General features: G+C 63.3%; 2 protein-coding genes across 4 annotated transcripts in view; one reads left to right on the plus strand and one right to left on the minus strand.

Annotated features, from left to right (window-relative positions):
* The window catches only part of LOC127060909 (nucleolin-like), a 36,925-nt gene extending 27,909 nt beyond the window's left edge, over positions 1-9,016 (plus strand). For 2 of the 3 annotated variants that reach the window (XM_050985957.1, XM_050985960.1), the window contains exons 2-7: positions 4,408-4,499; positions 5,495-5,658; positions 6,447-6,599; positions 6,713-6,775; positions 6,911-7,050; positions 7,171-9,016. In XM_050985957.1, coding sequence (XP_050841914.1) covers positions 5,562-5,658; positions 6,447-6,599; positions 6,713-6,775; positions 6,911-7,050; positions 7,171-7,773 — 1,056 coding nt within the window. In that variant the 5' untranslated portion in view covers positions 4,408-4,499; positions 5,495-5,561 and the 3' untranslated portion in view covers positions 7,774-9,016. Of the gene's footprint in view, positions 1-1,883; positions 1,974-4,407; positions 4,500-5,494; positions 5,659-6,446; positions 6,600-6,712; positions 6,776-6,910; positions 7,051-7,170 lie in introns of those variants that run through there. The other variant, XM_050985959.1, reaches the window with a different exon arrangement.
* A 290-nt stretch (positions 9,017-9,306) lies between these two features.
* On the minus strand, positions 9,307-14,400 carry AMH (anti-Mullerian hormone). Its single transcript, XM_050985961.1, has 5 exons — positions 12,787-14,400; positions 11,586-11,764; positions 10,874-10,994; positions 10,524-10,728; positions 9,307-10,359 (listed from the first exon to the last, which is right to left on the minus strand). The coding sequence occupies exons 1-5, from the start codon at positions 13,331-13,333 to the stop codon at positions 9,444-9,446; spliced, it is 1,968 nt and encodes a 655-aa protein (XP_050841918.1). The 5' UTR covers positions 13,334-14,400; the 3' UTR covers positions 9,307-9,443.
* Positions 14,401-14,670: the final 270 nt, after the last annotated feature.

The raw sequence follows: 14,670 nt of genomic DNA on the forward strand, positions 1-14,670 counted from the left end.
CCCGGACCACAATTCCTGAGGACGGAGGCTAGGAGGCAGCCCGGGAAGCCAGGGAAAAGGGGCTGTGCCATCCAGCCCAGTCCAAAGTCACTCTTTGGCCTGGACGCTGCTCCACTGCCCTCCCTGCTCCCCCACCTGGCTCTCTCCTCCTGCTGTCCCAGCCGGATCGGGTTTCCCCCTCCCCGAGCTCACCCCGTCCCAGAGACACTTTTGTCAGGCTCAGGGCACGGAAGAAGCCGGGATTTGGGGGGGTTCAAGAGATTAGGAAAGAATTTGCCTCCGGGAATCTCTTTCCTCCATCTGCCTGGGATAAATTGTGCGATGGAGGTGGAGGCTTTGCAGCTCCACAGGGAACTGCTCCGAGCTACACGTGTGGAGGCAGAAACGCTGCCGGCCCCTCCCTGCTGCGGGAAGGGGGTGTTGAAAGGTCCCAGGAAGGGTGAGGAGAGCTCTCGATCCTCTGGCTCCATGTAAGGATGAAGTGGGAGGGTGTTTAGCCGGAGCTCTGCGAGTGCAGACGGTGCCGGTTCAGCCCCTGGCATCTTTCCTGGAAGGACCAGCTCAGCCATGGGAGGCAGGAGCAGGGAACAAACCTGGGGGCAGCATGAGAAACGTGATTAACTGGGAGGAAAAGGGATTTTATTTGGCCTGTTGATGGTTTTCTTCTTTCATCACCTCCCTATAAAGCAAATGCCATGCCAGTGAGCAGCTCTGACCCTGCTGGAAGGGGAATACAACCGGGAAAACTCTCCTGAGGGTGTGCCCAGCACTCTGGCTGCTCTGGGGGCTGTGTGCAGCCCCATCCCCTCTCCATCCCTCTGGCCTTCACGGCACATTGTTCTTCCCTCCGTGTGCTCAGTCCTGTCCCTGCCAGAGAGGGCAAATCCCTGCCCTGGGGAGCAGAGGCTGCTCCTGAGCCCCTTAAAGCAGGACCTGGATCCAGCCTCCCCTGGGCAAGGCAGTGCCTGGTTTGTTCCTCCTTTAGATCTTGCTAAAGAAAAATGTCAATACTGCAGGTGGGAAATGTTACAGTTTCAGGGACTTGGGGGATTTTGGGCTGCAGCTTCTGCATAACAGCAATGTCCTCAAAGTGGGGTGTGCCAGACTGGTGCCAGGCACTGCTGCTGCACATCCCGGCACAGGAGTTTCTGCCTGAGGCTGTTCCTGCCCCTGCTGAGCTGAGGGCTCGGGATAACCCCCACAGGCAGGGCCAGAGCCCCAGGGTGTTTTGCTGCTCCCCACATGGGATTCTTCATTTCTTCCCTGTATCCTGGGGTGAGTGGGATGGGACATACCCTCTCCCACCTGTCCAGGAGGTGCCTGTGGCTGTGACAGGCTCCTGGGGACAGGAACAGGGACATCAGAGGGGTGGGAGGGCAATGGATCTCTCCAAACACTGCAAAATGGGATTTTCACTGGGGTTGTCTGAGCACTGCTGCTTACAGGGGGATTTCTCATCCTCTCTCCTTACCTGTGCCTGGCTCCACCTCTGCACCCACAGCACTCACATCCATCCATCCATCCATCCATCCATCCCTCCCTCCCTCCCTCCATCATCCATCCATCCATCCACCCATCCATCCATCCATCCATCCATCCATCCATCCATCCATCCATCCATCCATCCATCCATCCATCCATCCATCCATCCATCCATCCATCCATCCATCCATCCCTCCCTCCCTCCCACAGCTGGCTCACACACCCGGGGCCGGGGTCCTGTTCCCTCCCCGTGCTCTCCAAGGGTGTCACAGAGGGACAAACCCCTCGCAGGTGCCCCAAGAGCCGCAGCCCGTGCGCGGGGCAGCCGCTGGGCTCGGGGCCGGGGCTGAGCTGCCTTTTGTGGCGCTCGGGCCCCGGTGATTGGGCGCTATTTTGCTCCGGCTCCCTCCGGCAGCTGTTGCTGTTCTTTACCCGGGAGAGCCGGGGCCGTCCGGGGGCTGCAGCCGAGGAGGAGGCGGCGCCGACCCCAGGTACGGATTTCTGGGGCTTTTAAGCCCTGATGTGAGGCAGCCCCCGGGCAGCCCTGGCCACAGCCCGGCTCTCTGCGGGGAGCGAGAGCCACGGGGCTCATCCCCGGGCGGGGGTGACAGGGACAGCGGGGCAGGCGAGGGGACTATTTTTGGAAGTTTCTTTGACGTGAGTCAGCGGTGAAGGCGACCTCGGGAGCCCGTGCGGGAGAAGTCCCAGCGGCAACAGAGCGGAGCTGATTATTTGTTAAGTGCCTGCGATTTTGAGCCTTTACGGGCGGATCTGGCGTGCGGGGCTGGAGTGCCGGAGAGGGATGGGCTGGGGAGAGGGAGGGATGGATGGATGGATGGATGGATGGATGGATGGATGGATGGATGGATGGATGGATGGATGGATGGATGGATGGATGGATGGATGGATGGATGGATGGATGGATGGATGGATATGGATGGATGGATGGATGGATGGATGGATGGATGGATGGATGGATGGATGGATGGATGGATGGATGGATGGGAGCGCTTCTGGGCAGGGGCACTGCGAGCAAGGACTTGGGGGCTGCAGGTGACCAGCCCTGCCATGGGCAAAGTGTCCCTGGCATTGGTGGCCATCCCTGGCATTGATGGCCGCTCCTGGCACTGTGGCCATCCCTGCCCTGCTTGGCCTGGCAGTGGCTGTGCCTGGATCACCAGCCCAGGACAGCTGTTCTTGCAGGTGACACAGCCCATCCTGCCTGGGGACAAGGACCCTGCGTGGGCTGTGGAGCTCCAGAGTGCATCCACACCCTGCCAGGGCATGGAGCCCCATCTCCTGGCCAGGGGGGACAGACCTGGACGTGGATCTAGTCAGCTCTGGGGCCGAGTTAATGCCTTTGGGGCTCATGACAGGGAAGGACACCTGCCTGCCCCTGGGTCTGGAGGCTGTTTGGGCTCCTCCTTCAGGGGTGGAGGCATGGGAAGAGCCTGGCACTCTGTGACAGGGCACTGGGCTCAGCTGAGGACTGGGGAGCCCAGCAGGAGTGTGCTGTGGGCACAGTGTTTGATCCCTCTCAGTTTGGTGAGGGTCCCTCGAGGTGACATTGTCCCTGTGTGGTGTTAGAGAAAAACTTGGGATGCCCTGAGGCCACCTAAGGGCTGTCCAGGTGGGCAGGGAGAGCTCAGAGGTGGCCAGGGAAGGACAGGAGGAGAAGTTCCTTGTTCTCACCATGAGCCATGGCCACTGGTGAGGTGTGTGAGACTCTGCAGGACACAGCTCAGCCTGGCAGAGATGGTTCTTCGTGGTGGTGTCACTTCAGGTGTCACTTCAGGGTGACCTCGGGCACTGAGGGACACCTGTGTGACACCAGCCCCATGGGAGCTGGATCATGGCCAGGCAGAAAGGAACAGGGGCTCGGGCCCTCCTCCACCTTCCTGGTGCTCATCTGTGCCCCAAACCAGGGTGAATGATTGAGAAGCTCAAAAACAGGGCAAGCACATGGGGGCAAACACTCTGGGGAAAAGTTCCTCAGCTTTGTGCTTTCCCTGGGTCTGGAACCCCCCCAGGCACCACAAGAGTCCTGGGGCAGCTCCATCCCTTCCCAGCAGAGAAAGGATCAGACTTACATCACTTAAACAAACCAAAGACTCCCCTTATTTCCTCTTGAAAGCAAAGACCTTTCAGATCATGGCCAAAAAGTTTCCTCATATTAATCTGTTCTGCTTCCAGCCTTGCATGGTAGGTTTCATCCTGGGTACTGGTCTCCTTTTCTCAGTGTTCCACAGGGGGAAAATCAACTAAATCTGGCTCAAAGGGTGCAAAAATTCTTCCTTCTGGGGAGGATGTGGCACCTGAGGCACTGGACTCGGAGATGCCAAGAGGGCTGGGGCCAGTGGTGCTGGGACCTTGTGGTGCCTTCCCCCCCTGCAGCTCTCCAAGGGCAGAGAAACCCCCAGAACCCCCTCCCCAGCCCTTCCTGGTGTCAGAGCCCTGGGGACCCTCAGTTTGCTCTGCCACTTCCCAGCTGGGAAAAGCCCTGAGAGCCCTCCCTGAGCTCCCTTGAGCTCCTTTTGGAGCTCTGGTTCCTCCAGGGTTGCTGGGCCTTCTCCTGTTGCCAGGCTCTAGCCCTCCAGTGTCCAGCCTTGTGGTTTTGGGGTGCCCAGGCACACCCTGGGCTGCTGGTCCCCCCATGTGCCTTGGCAGGGAGGTGACTGTCCCTTTGGCTGCCACTCCCCTGGGATATGCAGGCTGGTGACCTGTTGGGGCTCACAGTCCCAGAGCTCCCCTTGCACCCCCTCGATGCCTGGGGTGGGTTTTGCCTGGCTTGGGACATCTCTGTCCATCCACGGGTGACATGGGAACACCAACAGGGGAATCACGCCTAGATGTCCCCTCTGTGCAGGCTGGGGGTGTTCCCGAGGGGCCCACACCCCCAGCCCCTGGTGATTCCCACCTCCCCAGGTTTGTCACCCGAGGAGCTGAGCTGTGCTTGCCTGTGACAGATGGCAGTGCCCCGGTGAGCAGCGACAGCCAGGGGAGAGCACGGAGCCCATGTGAGTGCCCGGGGCATGGAGGGGGCTGGGGGGATCCCTGTGCCAGGGCAGGGCAGGGCAGGCCTGGGGGGATCCCTGTGCCAGGGCAGGGCAGGGCAGGCCTGGGGGGATCCCTGTGCCAGGGCAGGGCAGGGCAGGCCTGGGGGGATCCCTGTGCCAGGGCAGGGCAGGGCAGGCCTGGGGGGATCCCTGTGCCAGGGCAGGGCAGGGCAGGCCTGGGGGGATCCCTGTGCCAGGGCAGGGCAAGGGGGGCCTGGGGGGATCCCTGTGCCAGGGCAGGGCAAGGGGGGCCTGGGGGGAACCCTGTGCCAGGGCAGGGCAGAGGGGGCTGGGGGTATCCCTGTGCCAGGGCAGGGCAAGGGGGGCCTGGGGGGAACCCTGTGCCAGGGCAGGGGTTGCCAGGGATGGATCCCTGTGCCTGGGGGGATCCCTGTGCCTCTGGGGATCCCTGTTCCAGGGATGGATCCCTGTGCTGGTCAGGGGGTGACAGGGATGGGTCCCTGTGCCGGGTCAGGGGGCCGGGCTGGGGCTGTCCCGCAGTGACATTCCGCCCGTCAGGGTTGCAGCACGTCCATCCCGGGGCAGCCCGAGGTCCCCCAGCTGTCGCTGTCACTGATCCGCGCCGCTGGGCAGCTCTCTCTGGTGGCACTGACCAACGCCCAGCCCGGCCACCAAAGCTCGCTCAGCCCCGAGCCCTGGGCACAGCGCGGCTCCCTCCGCTCCCCGCACACCGACCCTGCCCTCGGCGGGTGCTGCAGCCCCAGCCCAGCCCCGGGGGCTGCTCCGGGCACAAACACAGCGTCAGTCGCCAGCCCACCCATGTGCTGGCCGGGCCTAACTCGTGACTAAATCCAGCTTAAAGAACATAAAACACTCCGCAGTTTTAAGGCTGTTGAGGGGAACACACGTCCCAGGTGCTGCTGGAGCCGGGTTGGTGCCTCTCGCTGGGGCAGCCTGTCCCTGTCCCCCAGCCACGCTCCGTGCCCTCCCCGCAGGGAATAGAGGAGGAGAACCTCTCCGAGCAGGACCGGGACCAGCCCGAGGCAGAGCCAGGAGCCGGACATGCCAGAGCCAGCCCCGCTCGGCGGGGACAGGAAAGCGGCGGAGAAGAAGCGGGTGGAGAAGGTGGGAGCCAAGGGCAGCGCTGCCGGGCCGCCAGGTGGGTGTGTGGGAAAGGCCTTCCCTGCCCCAGAACGGCCACCCTGGCCCACGGTGGCCACAGGGCCACAGTCCCCTGTCCCCGGCCAGCCCGGGAGGCGCTGTCTGGTCATGGAAAGGGGAAATCAGTGGGGAAGTCACTGACACGGGGATGGAGATGGGGCTCCTCAGCCGCCTGCCAGATCCTCCTCCTCCTCCTCTCCACTCTGCCCAGATTTGCTGCTGGAGGAGGAGCAGGGGCACAGCTTTTCCCAGCTTGATCGCCAGGATACTCTAATGCCACCATGGCCCAAACCCCGCGGTCTCAGCCCCTGGGACACTCTTGTCCCCCCCGCCTGCACTGCAAACACGTGGCGGGAGCAGCTCCTGTCCCTGGCCCTGCCCCTGATTCTGCCCCCTGTCCTGTCCCTGCTTCTGTCCTTATCCTTGTCCCTGTCCCCTGCTCCTGTTCTTATCCCTCTCCCATCCCTGCTTCTGTCCCTGTCCCTGTCCCCTGCTTCTGTCCCTATCCCTGTCCCTGTCCCCTGCTCCTGTTCTTATCCCTGTCCCATCCCTGCCCCCTGTCCCTATCCCTGTCCCTGTCCCCTGCTCCTGTTCTTATCCCTGTCCCATCCCTGCTTCTGTCCCTGTCCCCTGCTTCTGTCCCTGTCCCTGTCCTTATCCCTGTCCCTGTCCCTGTCCCTGCCCTGAGCGGGCTGTGCAGGAGGATGTTAAGAGCTCTTCCCACCCCCTAGCTCAGAGCCCTTTGGCTCTTCCCAGTTCCCCCAGTAACATTTTTCCATGGCCCAGTCCCCAGGAGCCTCCCTGTGCAGAGCAAGGCGGAGCCGCCCAGCCTGGACCCGGCGGAGGAGCCGCTGCTTTGGGAAGGGCTCACCCTCAACAAGTGCATCCTGGTGGCCTCCGTGGTGGCCCTGCTCAGCGTCACCTTCCAGGTGCTCCAAGGTGAGTCGGGAGCCGGGCGGAGCGGGAAGGGGCGGCCAGCCCGTGCTGCCAGCTCCTTTCTCCTGTCCCCTCCTGTCCCCTCCTGTCCCCTCCTGTCCCCTCCTGTCTTGCAGCGCCATGCGCCAAGGAGGGACTCGCCCGCGGCCGCCAGGAGCCTCCGCCCCCTCCCGTTCCCGGTGGGTCCGACCCTCCGTCCCTGCCCGATCCCCCGGGTCCGGCCTGAGACAGGGCCACAGCCCTGGGAGCCCCCGGCTGGGATATCCCGCCCGAGCAGCCTCAGCTGACAGTGGCCTGTCCCTCTCCCCTCCCAGAGGTCGTGAGCCCCCAGGTGGAGATCCCGGAGGCGGTGACTGCCCAGCCTGCGCCACCACCGGAGAGCAGCGCCTTGGAGGAGGATGATGATGATGAAGACGGTGACGATGACGATGATAGCGAAGCTGACAGCAACCTGGTACGGGTCACGGTGGCACCTGCCGGGACAGGGAGCAGCTTGTTCCCAGGGGGAGGGATGGAGAGGGATCCCGGTCCCCTGGGCTGCATCTTCAGTTCCTGGTCTCCTCTGTCCCCACAGGGAGAACCCTGGATCTTCAAGAAATGGTTTGGCCGTGCAACACCAGAGGATGAGGACAAGGATGGGGACAAGGATGAAGACAAGGATGAGGACAAGGATGAGGACGAGGATGAGGATGAGGACAAGGATGAAGAACCTGCAGATGTCCCTGAGGTGCCAATGGCTGTGACAGAGGAGAAGAAGAGCCAGGAGAAGAAGGTGGAGAAGAAGGAGGAGGAGGAGGAGGAGGAGGAGAAGAAGAAGAAGGAGGAGAAGAAGGAGAAAGCCAGGGAAGGCCGTGCTGTCCATGTGGAGCGGAGCAGCCGGAGGGAGGCACGAGCCAAGGACAGGACAGCGGGGGACAGACCTGGCCGAGTCCCCCGGGCCCCCAGGGAACCGGAGCAGCAGCCCCAGAAGAAGCGGGACCGGGAGAGGAAGGAGAGGAAGGAGAGACGGCGGGAGCGGGATGAGTCCAGGAGGGAGGGGTGGAGGGGCCGCCCCGGCAGGGCTGACGGCGGCCGGGAGAGCCCGAGGCGGGACTGGAAGCAGCAGAAGGGCAGGAAACCCTGGGAACTGGCACCGGGCAGGGACGGCAGGGCCAGGGAGGGCAAGAGGCGCGACTGAGGCCGGGGTGGGCGCGGGGCTGGATGGCGCTGGATCCAGGGGGATCCAATCCCACCCCTGCCTGCCCTTCAGGGACACCCCCGGACACGGGCAGCACAGCAAGGACCCCCGAGCAGCAGCAGAGCAGCCCAGGAGCCTGGCATGAGCCTCTCCAGGGACTTTGGGTCCCTCTGGATCAAAGGCAACCTAAAAGGACTCATGGAAGGAGCTTCTTTGGGCCTCCTGCCTTCTCCATCCCCACCCAAAACCCCTCTGCAGTTCCCCTCCTCGTGGTTCCGGGGATCCCAGTGAACAGAGTTGTGTCCAGACTGTTCAGCTCTTGGGTTAATGGTTTTATTGAAAGCAAATCAAGAGAGAAGAATAATCTGGGTTACGGAGCCAGGCTGCAGCCATCCTCAGAGGGACATTAGGGACATCAGGGACAGACCCCAGCCAACCTCAGCCAGCCCAGTGCCATCACTGGGGGGTGGCCCAGAAGGTGCTGGTGACAGAGCAGGGCTGGAGCCCTTCACCCAGGGATCCCTGCGGGCCTTGCCTTCTCCAAGTCACTTGAGGAAGGAAACACAAGAGCAATATCACACAGCCAGAGATGTTCACAGCCCCCACCCATGGCAGGTTTCAGTATTTGCTAAATCAACAGTGGTTAAAATAAACTATTTTCATTTTTAATAAGGTATTCAACTGGATGTTTTTAAAAAATAGGGTAAAAAACAAAGGAAAACAAGAAAAGCCCTTGTCCCTGGTTAGGTGTTTTGTCCCTGGTTATGTGTGTGTGTGTTTTCAGGGTTAATCCTACAGGGCTGTGAGATGGGACTGGTGGGCACCAACCTCCAGCCGTGCCTCCCCGTGGGGACGCTGCAAAACCCGAGGAGGTGTAGCCAGGACAAGGCCAGGAGCTGCTCCCAGGAGCTGCCCCCCGGCTGAGGGCCGGGCTCAGCTGGAAGATGATCTGGGGCAGGCGGCCCGTGCTGACGCCGGCGGGGACACGGAGCAGGTGCTCTGGCAGCCGTTTGCTCCCGCTCCCATTAATGGTGTGAGCAGCCCGCGAGGTGTAAGGGGATCGCTCCCTCCCACCTCCCCTCGGCAGCGGGGTCAGCGCGGGGTGACGCAGATGTGACCTGGCCGGGAGCCCCAAGGCACGGCCAGCCGCTCCTCACACAGAGCCGTGTCCCCAGGGCAAGGCTGGTCTCTGCCAGGGGATTTGGCCTCTTGCTCTGCTGTCACAGGTGGAGCCGTGTGGCCAGGGGCGCCCCGTGATGGGCCGTGGGCTCGGGAATGGCCAGAGGATGCTGCAAGGCTTGGAGGAAGCAGCAGCTGCCCTTCCCAGCCACTACAGGAGCGGAGAGCGAGGGATAAACAAGAATGGTCATGCCTGGATCTGCCAAGCCTTGTCCTCCCCCACGGCCCTGCCGTGCCCGTACCCAGCGGAGGCAGAGCCCGCGGGCACCTCGGGCACCCTCAGCAGCGTCAGGGGCACATCCCCAGTGGGACACGGAGCAGCCCCAGGGACAGGCACGGATGAACCCAGAACCAGAGCGATGCTAACGAGCCAAACCATGGGGAAAGGACACACGGGAGCTCCTGTCTCGGGAGAAGCACCAGATCCCGAGCCGGGAGGGCAAACCGGGAGAGGGGCCGGGGTGGGGCGAGCGGGGAGGCCGGCGGGAGCCTCACCGGCAGCCGCACTCCTCTGCCACCATGTTGGGGAACTTGCGGATCTCCAGCCCGTCCGAGGAGAGGCTGATGATGAGCTGGTCCGAGTAGCGCACGGGCACGCAGCAGGGAGCCCTGCGCAGCGGCGAGCCCCGGTCCTGCATGCCCAGCAGCAGCACCGTGTGCGAGAAGTAGCTGGGGATGCGCGCAGAGAGCGGCAGCCGGCAGGGCCCCTCGCAGTTGTTGGCCGCGTACATGGTGGGCATGATGATGAAGTGTCTGTCTCGCAGGTCGATGGTGAGCTCCTGCAGCCGGCAGTGCGCCTGCTGCCGGGCGCTGCGGTTCTGCCGCTGCACCTTCCTGCGCTCCTGCCAGCGCGCCCGCACCGACTGCAGCGCCTTCAGCAGCAGCAGCGTGCGCAGCTTCCGAGAGCCCGGGCCCCGCTCGGCCGCCTCGGCCTGCCCCGGCTCGGCGGGGTAGTAGCAAAAGGTCAGGAGGTGCTGGAAAAGCGCCGCGTTGGCTTGGAAAGCCGGGATGTCCCTGAGCTCCTGGATGACCACCTGCAGTTTGCCCATCAGCAGCTGCAGCACGGTGCCCTCCGGCTGCCAGTCCCCCAGGTGCTGCTCCAGCACGACCCCGCTGTCCTGAGGCAGCAGCAGCACCGAGGGCTCCTCCGACTGCACCAGCCGCTCCAGCGCCGCCTCCTCAGACAGGTTGAGCAGCTGGTGGGGGAGGGTCTCCATCATCTCGAAGTCCAGCCAGTGGTGGGCACTGGGCTGGGGGGGCGGCTCGCTGGAGGAGCTCAGGAGCTGCCGGATGAAGTGGGTCAGGGTTGCCAGGAACTGGGCGCTGCCCCCGGGCGCTGGGGACGAGGTGTTGGCTTGGCCCGGGGCAATGGGGGTCGGCAGCTCCTCGGTGCCGGCCGGGGGTGGGCTGCAAGGAGAACATGGGGAGAGTCACGGGGCCCCCGTGTAGCCCGGGGATCCCACCAGACTGTGCTCTACAGCCACCCCTGGTCCCACAGCTGGGGCTGCCCCTGTCCCATTTCGTCTCCCAGCCCCCTGTGTTCTCCCGTGCCTGCAGCGACGGCCACGGACCTGAGCTGAGGGTAGGGAGCCGTGTCCACCACCCCCTCAGCAGAGAGGTAGGAGGATGGGGCCAAAGCCTCCTCTTCCTCTTCTTCCTCCTCCTGCTGCCGTGACTTGGCCAGCAGCAGCAGCACCGGGGTCATCCGGGTGAAACACTTGTCATCGGAGCCGAACAGGAGCTGCTGCACCTCCGTGCGGGGCAGGGGGGCACCTCCTGCGGCCACGAGAGGGGAGGACGTCGGTCTGAGGTCTCCTGCATGTCCCCACCACCTCTCTCGGGCCTGAGAGGACCCCAAAGGCCCAAGAGAGGACACGAGGGCAGGGATCCTGCTGTCCCCAGGGTGTCCCCCCGTCCCTACCTCCCGCACCGCCGTGGATGGCCAGGGAAGCAGAGAAGCGGAGCCGCTCCGCGCTGCGGGTAACCGAGGCTGCGGCGGCTGCCAGAGCCAGGTACTGCGTGTCCCTGGAGAGGCAGAGCCTCTGCACCGAGGCAGAAACCACAGAAGGCCCGAGGGAATGAGTGCGACATCACGGGGGACACACTCACCTGAGCCCCGCTGCGGTCCCTGGTCCGGGTCACCCAGCCCGCGGTGGCCCCGGGAGCAGCGGCAGGGAGGGTGGGGAGCACCCAGCCCCAGCCCCAGAGCTGCTCCGGGGGCCGCGGGGTGCAGGGAACCCAGAGAACCCCCGAGGGGCAGCGCTCAGGACCCCAGAGCGGGTTCGGTACCGGGTCAGCCCCGCTGGCCCTGCGGCTGCCGTGGACAGGGCGAGAGCTCCATCTTCAGGCACGGCAGGAGCGGGAGACGGGGCGGAGCTGCTGGGCTGGGGACGGCAAAGGGACTGGGAGGGTTGGCCAAGGGGCTGGGGGGGTGACAAAGGGGCCGGGAGGGGATTGTGAATGGATTGGGAGGGGACGGTGAATGGACTGGAGGAACGATGAATGAATTGGGAGGGGATAGCGAAGGGAGCTGGAGAGGCTGTTGAATGGACTGGGACGGATGACAGCGGCACTGGGCAGCAGAGCCGGGACAGCCCCTCCCGCCCCCTGCTCCCACCAGAGCCCGGACCCACCTGGTCCCGCGGCAGACCCGGGCCGGTGGCCAGCAGCTCCTGCGGGTGCCCGGAGCCCCGGCCCTCCCGGCGGCCCAGGTAGAAGAGCATCACGGCAGCCTGCAGCTCTCCCACAGCGCGTCCTACCTCCGCCTGGAAAACCAGCTGGAACCGCAGCTTCACCTGCGCCTCCCACTGCACTGCAACGGGGGAGACAGGGCCGTGAATCCCCTCCGGCTCCGCGGGGCTCCGGGGGTGGGGAAGGGGCTTCGGGCGGAGCACCGTCCCCGTGAAGGGACCGGAGCCGAGGGGGAGAAGGGACGCAGCAAATCCCGTCCCCGGCTCCGGGGAGATGGAGAGCGGGACACAGCCCGCACCCGGCGGGCAGGGAGCTGCCTCCCCCCAGAGCCCGTGGAAATCTGCTCTCCGGTGCCTCGGGGACGCTGTGGCCACTGCCCGGGGAAGAGGCGCTTCCCCGCTGCGCGGCACTGCAGAGTGCAGCTGAAAATTCAAAGCCCAGGTGAGGCGGAAGATTTCAGGATGAAAGAAACAATCACTGCCCTCTCGTTACGGATTAAATTGGAGGCTGTAACTCCCTCTCCAGCAGCGGGATCACCCCCGGGATGGGACAGGGGAATGTGTGTTGAGGATTTCCCATAAGGCTGAAGCTACAGGAGCTCCACAGCTCCAAGGGTGGAGATCAGTACATGCCGGGCTCCCGGCACAGCAGGAGCAGCTGGGTCCGAGCCCCTCCTTTCTCCCCAGAGCTGGGAGGAGACCCAAACCCATCCCCCGTGTTAAGGCAGAAAGTGAGAAACACTGATGAGAGCAGAGCAGAAGCCACCGAGAATCATAGAACGTCCTGAGCTGGAAGGGAATCACCAATAATCACCAGTCCCACTCCTGGCCCTGCACAGAGTCCCCAACAATCCCACCCTGTGCACCCCAAGAGCAAGTCCCAAACACTGCTGGAATGTGGCACTGGGTGTTGGTCAGAAGCGGGGACAGATGGCAGAGCCACACTGCCATCCACACCTCCTTCAAAACATGCCCAGAAACATCTCACTCCATCACTTCGCTGTTTTTAAAGGGAACCCAACCCCCAGATTTAATTCTGTGTTTAAATCCCTGACCTCGGGCCAGCAAACAGCACCACCACCCCAAGCCCTGCATCCTCCCCCTCCCTGTTCCATCTCGGAGCCCGCAGGGCTCTCCCACCAACCTTCCTCCAGGTGCAGGACGAGGAATCTCTCCAGCCCCGGCTCCAGCACGTGCTCGTGGATCCTCCGCAGGGGATGGGGAGCAGCCCCGGCCTCCCCGGGCCGGCACAGCCCGAAGGTCCCCGGGAAGTTCCCGTCCCAGCTCCGGCGCCGCCTCAGCAGTTTGATGAAGCTGCTCTCGTAGTGGCTGAGCACTCCCACCACCTCCAGCTGCCTCGGGGTGGCCCCGTCCTGCTCCATCCTCACCCTGCACACGGGCCCTTCCAGGCCCCCGAGGGGCCAGGGCTGCGGGCTAGAGCGGGACCAGCCCGGGCCCTCCTCAGCCACTCCCTGCGGGCACTTGGCTCCTGCCTCGGGCTTGGAGAAGAGGCGAGTGGCAGCAGCCCTCCTGGACCTGGGTGTCTCCTGTGAACTTCCATTTCCCACCTCTCTCCCTTCTGCTTCCAGCAGGCTCAGCTCCAGCAGGGAATCCCTTCCCTCTTTCCTGGGCAGAGCTGCAGAGGGGAGCAGCAGCACCAGGCACAGCAGGAGCCCCCCGAGAGCGCTCATGGTCCCACCTCAGCTCTTCCCAGGAGCAGCTCAGGATCCCAAGCCTCGGCAGGAAGAGGGAGGACAGCTCTCCCTTTTAACCACGGGTGGCCTTGAGTGGCCGAGGCACAGCCACCTCCCCTGAGCCGCCCCGGGGCTGTCGCGCCGCGGAGCAGCGAGGGAGGTGGCAAAGAAACTTTTTTTTGTTCTATTTTTGGGTCTGCAGCTCGTTTTGGAAACGTGCAAAGATCGAAGCTGTTGCACTCGCTCGTAGGGATGCACGGCCTTGACTTTGGATGTTTTCTAAAGGAGGATGAGTGTCTGGAATGGGATCCTCATGGGGACTGGCACGTACGACCCCATCAGCAATGAAACACCGGGAGGGGAGAGAGAGCCAGAGCAGGAGGAGGGGGACAGGGGCAGATAATGGGCTGAAGGAAGTAAATGTATGGAAAGCATTCCTTCTTCTGGCTGGAAAACTTTCACCCTGCAGCTCAACAGGCTGCCCTGGAAAAGGGCTTCATCCTGGGAATGAGAATCACAGGAGGCAGCAGCAGCCTGAGGACTCTGAGCACTCAGTACCTCCCTTAGAGAGTCTCACACACACCATTGTAAAGACTTTTCCCTCCATGAGATGCCCAGCCCCACTGGAACTGCTGGAATTGCCAATTCCACCTGCCTAAACCATCCTGGAAACCCATCCCAAGAGAGTTCCTGATTTTGGGGAAATGCCCCAACAAAAGCAATTCCAGATCCTTCCCTGAGTTTCCTATTATTTGCAGTCTGGAGCTCAGGATCATCAGAAAAGGATGGAGCACCCAAACTGGAGCAGAACATGGACACAGCGAGGCCTGGAGGAGTCTGAGGTCACTTCTGCAGGGGCTGGCAAAGGCCAGGGAACTGCTCCAGGGCTGGAGCCAGGCTGGGAGAGCTGGGGGTGCTCACCTGGATAAGGGAAGGCTCCAGGGAGAGCTCAGAGCCCCTGGCAGGGCCTGAAGGGGCTCCAGGAGAGCTGGAGAGGGACTGGGGACAGAGCATGGAGGGACAGGACCCAGGGAATGGCTCCCACTGCCAGAGGGCAGGGCTGGATGGGATCTTGGGCAGGAATTGTTGGCTGGGAGGGTGGGCTGCCCCTGGATCCCTGGCAGTGCCCAAAGCCAGGCTGGACATTGGGGCATAGAGCACCCTGGGGAGGTGGACAGTGGAAGGTGCCAAGGCAGCAGGTGGCACTGGATGGGATTTAATGTCCCTCCCAATCAAACCAGTCTGGGATTTTTAACTGACTGGGACCATCTCAGCCCAGCAGCAGAGGAAGGCTTTGATTCCCCCATCAAGGGGGTGCAGCTGCAGGGCTCCTG

This window comes from Serinus canaria, chromosome 28, assembly GCF_022539315.1.
Source record: "Serinus canaria isolate serCan28SL12 chromosome 28, serCan2020, whole genome shotgun sequence".
NCBI lineage: Eukaryota > Metazoa > Chordata > Aves > Passeriformes > Fringillidae > Serinus > Serinus canaria.

Bases quoted from the DNA above. Each gene is read 5' to 3' on its own strand.
- AMH (XM_050985961.1), bottom strand. From the start codon at position 13,333: ATGAGCGCTCTCGGGGGGCTCCTGCTGTGCCTGGTGCTGCTGCTCCCC. The intron at 11,765-12,786 runs GTTGGTGGGAGA...CCCCCGTTGCAG, and splicing joins CGTCCTGCACCTGGAGGAAG to TGCAGTGGGAGGCGCAGGTG. The intron at 10,729-10,873 runs GTAGGGACGGGG...TCGTGGCCGCAG, and splicing joins CATCCACGGCGGTGCGGGAG to GAGGTGCCCCCCTGCCCCGC.